The sequence below is a fragment of the Citrus sinensis genome, chromosome 9 (assembly GCF_022201045.2).
Source record: "Citrus sinensis cultivar Valencia sweet orange chromosome 9, DVS_A1.0, whole genome shotgun sequence".
Lineage (NCBI taxonomy): Eukaryota > Viridiplantae > Streptophyta > Magnoliopsida > Sapindales > Rutaceae > Citrus > Citrus sinensis.
Window position 1 is genome coordinate 3,847,436 of NC_068564.1, and position 6,248 is coordinate 3,853,683.

At 33.0% G+C, this 6,248-nt stretch overlaps 1 protein-coding gene across 2 annotated transcripts; it reads left to right on the top strand.

Moving 5' to 3' along the window:
- Positions 1–1,252: 1,252 nt before the first annotated feature.
- LOC102625968 (NAC domain-containing protein 7) lies at positions 1,253–5,995 on the top strand. Of its 2 annotated transcripts, none has more exons than XM_052434428.1 (4): positions 1,253–1,783; positions 3,908–4,103; positions 4,232–4,503; positions 4,944–5,995. In XM_052434428.1, the coding sequence occupies exons 2-4, from the start codon at positions 3,944–3,946 to the stop codon at positions 5,571–5,573; spliced, it is 1,062 nt and encodes a 353-aa protein (XP_052290388.1). In that variant the 5' UTR covers positions 1,253–1,783; positions 3,908–3,943; the 3' UTR covers positions 5,574–5,995. The 2 variants fall into 2 exon arrangements, with proteins under 2 accessions (XP_052290388.1, XP_024947955.2); XM_025092187.2 differs by having other exon boundaries at positions 1,253–1,779.
- The last annotated feature ends 253 nt before the right edge of the window (positions 5,996–6,248 follow it).

Consider the following 6,248-nt stretch of genomic DNA (forward strand, 5'->3'; position numbering starts at 1 on the left):
CTCCGTAATAATGTACTTGAGCTGGAAAAGTTGTATATAAAAAATGTGTCATTATGGCTGTTATTAGTGGAGCCGAATGCGTATTAGTCACGAGCAAAACCGATACGTCGAATAATTTCATCAGGTCATAGGCTAATAGGAATATAGCTTGATGAATGAGGGTAATTTTGAGAGTAAAGTTACGTGGTTGTTAATAAATTCTTGTTTATTTTTTGAAGTTTAGATGGGAATAAAAGATTTTACTCAATAAATAAAAATTTTTATTTTTTACTATTACTTAAACTTGAGTAATTGCGAGTGTAAAGTGTATTCACGAGCAATCGATCTATACTCGCAAGCTAGAACAAACTAATTTTATTAGTAGTAGTATGAAGTTCATGGTACAACACCAATGTTTTGATCGTGATTTCCACACATATCTTTTTGCAATTATGTGACTGTCAATACTATATACTTGATACATTTGCATATGAACTGAAGTATACATCATTATTGTTTGATAAAATGTTCATTTACATAAATTGATGCCATAGCTGAGTGATGATAATAACATGCTTCCCATCTTCAATGACTAAATAGTCCAGGAGTATTGGTTCAGAGGATTGCATGCTTGGAAAGACATCATATGAGACAAAGATGAAGATTAATTATGAGATTGTTGAATTTGATGCATCCATCTAACTCAAATCCCATAGAAATGACAATTAACGAAATGTTAATTACTTAAACCAAACAAATCAGAAAGACATGACATCTAAAAGAGAATAAAGCCAATTCTCAAATTCTATGGCTACATCTGCACAAGATTACTGCTACACCAAACGCATCCTCACTCCAACATCATCATATATATTGATTTTGATTATCACAGCAGCAGTTAAAAGACTCTTGAATGGTAGGGACTAGGAATGGAGTTGGGGCTCACAGCAGCAGGGCCACCATTATCCCCCACTTTCAGTGAGATAACTTTTTGGCTGGTGGCTGTTCAGTTACGTCACCTCCAATATCACCCCATTTTTTTATTAACCCTTTTTGGGTTCTTCTGGAGACTGAAATTTCATTGGTCTGTGCCGTTAGTTCCTCTGACTGACTTCACCGTTCGCTTTTTTATTTTATTCTTTAACTTCTTTCTCATTTTCCATTCATATATTCAAACAAACTCAAACACAAACATTCAGTTGTGTCTCTTTCAGTTGCGGGTAGAGTTGGCAGCAAGAAGAGGCACATTAACAGTTAGCTTATTGCCCTAATATTGCCCTATCTTGCGCCACCTTTTTTCCCGCCCAAAGCTTATGCACCAATTTAGCTCAAACCGACAGTGAGTGAGAGACAATGAGAGCTTATGATATTGATAGAAATGTTAAGCAAGTAATAAGTTTGATAATAATTATTTCATATCATTAGGGTTTCTCTCTCTCTCTCTCTCTCTCTCTTCACTTTTTTTTATGCTTTTGCTCCTTATTTAACCCTATCAACTCTCACATTCTTCCACTCCTCGCAGTCTTTCTCTTTTCGTGTGATTCTCCTCTCTCGGGATCTGCTAAATAATCCGACAACTCGACAACAGTCTTTCTGCCGTGGTTCAATTCCCGAGGATACTTTTTTTTTTCTTTTTGTTGTCTAGTTTCCCTTGCAGTGAAGTGGGTATCTTCTTAAGAAACCCTCGATTCTTTTGTTTTTAGAAACTAGAAGACAAATTTGATTCTTGGAAGAAGATTCAATCAATTCAGATCTGTGGTATTACAACTTACAAGAGCTAGCTAGAGATCTTGATTTCTTGTTCGTGAGCCCTCTCTCTCTCTCTCTCTCTTCTCTGATCTCCTTTTTTTATCTTTTTGATGCAACATTTTATGTTGATTATTATGTTTTGATATGTCTGATCTCTGTGTTTGAAATTTGATATATATCTTATTTTATGCAATCCAGATTCATTGTAAAATCATGATGATTATGAACAACAATTTGAGCATGAATTTAATTCTTATCAAGTAATTATTTTTTGTTGATATTCCACTATAAGAATTAATAATCAACATATATATCAGAAAGCATGTAATTATCTTTAATATCTGAATTATGAAAGTAAATTTGCTATAAGCCATACATTAATCATCGTCCACCTAGAAATTATCTTTCTAATTGTAACAGGAACAAGGACGACAAGCTATTGGATGATGATTCATCCGAGAGGACCTTAGGAGAGCTATTTACTTATTTACTTATTTATTGTTTAAATGAAATTATTCATCTAGTTTAATATTTCATGATAACCTTCCGCTTTTTCATTATCACGTTCACAACTGACATTTTCGTCTTCCACTTATAGGTCTTCTAGTGAACAAGGGCATATAAATCATGTGCTCAATTGATATTCTTCTTTTTTTTTCTTATAATCTTAGTCGTCAATTCAAAAATTTTTATTTCTTCATTTGTTTGTTCATCAAATGGGCACCAAAATTCAAAAGAATCATTATTCATTCGGTTCCTCTCTTGACCCCTCTCATAAAACAAAATAATGATCATTACATTTTGTCAAGGAAAAATAAAAATGCATACAAAATCACAACAACGGTAATATTGATCATACAATATTAGTTCAATTCCATTTTACCGTTTGCATAGATACATATATTTGGAAAGTTAGCCTTGCTTATAATTGAGCTCATGAAGTACTTCCTTTTTCTTCTTTGGCCAAGTCAAATACAGCTTCCATACATGTTTGATGTTATATCATATCAAGCACGAAAAATAAGGGTACTTATTTGGTCTAGGTTCCTAGACTTTGTTAAAGTCCAGGAGTGATTGTATAATTTCTTCGAAAATATAAGTTTGCATTCATCATTAATGTCTAGCTATGTGTTATGCATATGTCCTCTTCTGGTTTAAAAATATTTGGTCATCCGGGAAAATAGAAATCAATTTTTTATCCTCTTCACAAACTTTGGTGCAAGTATATGTTATGTAAGGCATCACTTTTAACAAATATGACAGAAGCATATAAATAAAATGGAGTCAATAGATATCATAATACACTGTTTAAATAGAAATTCTGCAAATATATTACTTATTTGTTTTAACATGTTTTCTAAGGACACATGTTTAAATAATTATTTGCTAGAACATAGAATGCCTGTATTTAATTTATTCATTTTCGTGGTCTTAATGAAAAGATTAAATTCATTTGTATCACAAGGCTGGGTTTAGTCATACAAAGACATGCACATGAACACACAATGACAGAGCAATCTCATAATTCCAGATATCACACTGTATGAGAAGGATTTAGGAGGGAAGTTCTCACTTCGATAGAGATAATTAAAAAAAGAAAGTTATTGTTGACATATAATATATCATGATAAAAGAGTTTTTATTTTATAGCAAACTTCAAAAAAATTTGTCCTATTTTTTTTTCTTTTATATTTATAACCTTCACTAATGGATTATATTGATAATTAACTACCTATAGATCAACTCAATCAGTTCACTTTTGGCATGAACAACAAGTAGAGATAGATGTATTAATGTTCTATAATTAATTCCTAATTTCTAGATTACTCGTATAATATTCATTTTAATTAGACATTCCGATTAATTTAAAATAGAGAACAATGCTTTCCCCTAAAATTATTTATTTGGTCTAGCTCTCCTTACCTACATTATTTTGTCAATCTTAACATTGAAATTGGAAATTAACAACATATTAGTAATATGCTTCTCCTCATATGGGTTGCTGTATAAGTTTGTCACAAAATTCTTTCCTTTCATTATGTAATGAATTTAATAACGCGAGAATTATACACTCAATATCCTTGGATTTAAAATTACTTATGCTATTATTATTTAATTAACATATATACTTGCTGTTAGAATAAAGCTATATACTGATATGGAGTTTGGTGAAATGCAGATTAATTGCAGGACTCAAGAACTGGAAGAGGAGAAAATGAATGCTTTTTCCCATGTTCCCCCTGGCTTTCGATTCCATCCGACTGACGAAGAACTTGTTGATTATTACCTCAGAAAGAAAATCACTTCAAGAAGGATTGATCTCGACGTCATTAAAGATGTAGACCTTTACAAAATTGAGCCTTGGGATCTTCAAGGTATAGTGCAAATAACAAAATTATGACATCATAATTAATATATATAATCAACTTCAATTGAAGGAATTAATTCAAAGGATCATATAACTTACAATTGTTGCATATGTTCGAAAATTTTGTGAAAATAGAGCTATGCAGGATAGGGACAGAAGAGCAAAACGAATGGTATTTCTTCAGCCATAAAGATAAGAAGTATCCAACTGGGACTCGCACAAATAGAGCAACTGCTGCAGGATTTTGGAAAGCAACTGGTAGAGACAAGGCTATTTATTCTAAGCAAGACTTGATTGGTATGAGGAAGACATTAGTTTTCTATAAAGGCCGTGCTCCAAATGGGCAAAAATCAGACTGGATTATGCATGAATACCGGCTTGAAACTGATGAAAACGGAACTCCACAGGTAAGTAACTAAGGTCACGCAATAAAACTTCATATTTATGAATTGGATGAATGATTCTCAGGTCCCTAAAAGATTTTAATACTTTGTTGTTAAAACAGTAACAATGAAAATATTGTTAAAGGATAAATGTGACATTTTAACTAAAACACTGACTAATTTTAATTCAAACAGATCTCAGATAATCAATTCACAAAATTGTCACATTTACCAATGAATAGTATAAGTGTTTTTCTTGTTGTTTACACATGAGGCCTTAAAAATATATCAGGAACCTAAATGGTAGAAACAAATTCTAAGAGAGATGAAATTGTCATTTTAGCCATTTAACTGAAGAATTGAGAGATTCAATTAGTTTAATGCTATTCCAAGAAGAAGATTTTTCAGACATGATCATATTTGCAGTAAATTTATTGATAATATTTTTGGGTGAATTGAATCAGGAAGAAGGTTGGGTTGTGTGTAGAGTGTTTAAGAAGAGAATAACAACCATGAGGAAAGTGAGTGAGCATGAATCTCCATGCTGGTATGAAGATCAAGTCTCATTCATGCAAGATTTAGACTCACCAAAGCCAAATTCACAGCATAGCAATTTGGCTTACCATATCCCCTACGGCTGCAAGAAAGAGCTAGATCATCATTTGCAATACCAAGTTCCCCATGAACACTTCCTTCAGCTCCCACTTCTAGAGAGCCCGAAACTTATGCAAGCAGCTGCCAATGTAAACGGCAACCCCATGACTGCATATGGTCTAGACATGAACCATGCAAGCACTTTGCAGCAGTCTTCATCACTTACACAGGAAGAACATATGCAACAAAACTTGCAATTTTTCGGCAGGGATCAAAACTATGAGCAGGCAGTGGATCAAGTGACTGACTGGCGAGTTCTCGACAAGTTTGTTGCTTCTCAGCTCAGCCAGGAGGATTCAATTGCTGCCAATAACAACGTCTTTCGGGGAAATGAGCAGACAAATAATGTACTGGTGAGACAGCTGATGAACAAGCAAGAAATGGCGCCGGAAAATGCCTCAACCTCAACATCCAGTTGTCAAATTGATCTATGGAAGTGACACATATTATTCATAATAACTATCAAACAGTATATACTGATTATAGGACATTCAGTTTACAGGTAATTAATTAAAGGGAAGAAATCATTACGATCTAAATTCCTGTAAATAATAAAACATAACAATATTATAACTTTAGGCTCTCTTGGAGAGCTTCTAGGTCTTTGTCCTAGTATTAAGTTAATATTTCAAATTAATCTAGTATTAACTTCTAAGTGTTATTAGGTTGAATGTGGAGCTGAGTGAGTTGCTGTAAGATGTGGAGTTGCAGCAAATATATTTGTCTGGTTATATATGTAAAGGCCTTTTATCTAGCCTGCACATTTAAGAGCCACATGTGCTGTTTATGGAATCGACAGGGAGATCGATTGCTTATAAGTTTGTATGTTCAACTCGATGAAATATATTTAGCTTACAATTTACTTTATTTTTTTTTTCTTTTTACTACATATTGAATTTCTGCTTTGATGGGGTTCCAAATGTACATGTTCTATTTTACAGGGTCTGAAAGACAAAGCGTCTTAATGCTCGATATATACGAGGACTAATGGTTAAGGGTAAATCAGACCAAATTTGAAGTAAACGTTATCCAACAATTCAATTAATTAATTATTGGACATTCAAAACCGTAACATGCAATAGACTTTTGCAAAGTGTTCTGTACACAGTTCAATG

Bases quoted from the DNA above. Each gene is read 5' to 3' on its own strand.
- LOC102625968 (XM_052434428.1), top strand. From the start codon at position 3,944: ATGAATGCTTTTTCCCATGTTCCCCCTGGCTTTCGATTCCATCCGACT. The intron at 4,104-4,231 runs GTATAGTGCAAA...TTGTGAAAATAG, and splicing joins TGAGCCTTGGGATCTTCAAG to AGCTATGCAGGATAGGGACA. The intron at 4,504-4,943 runs GTAAGTAACTAA...GAATTGAATCAG, and splicing joins ATGAAAACGGAACTCCACAG to GAAGAAGGTTGGGTTGTGTG.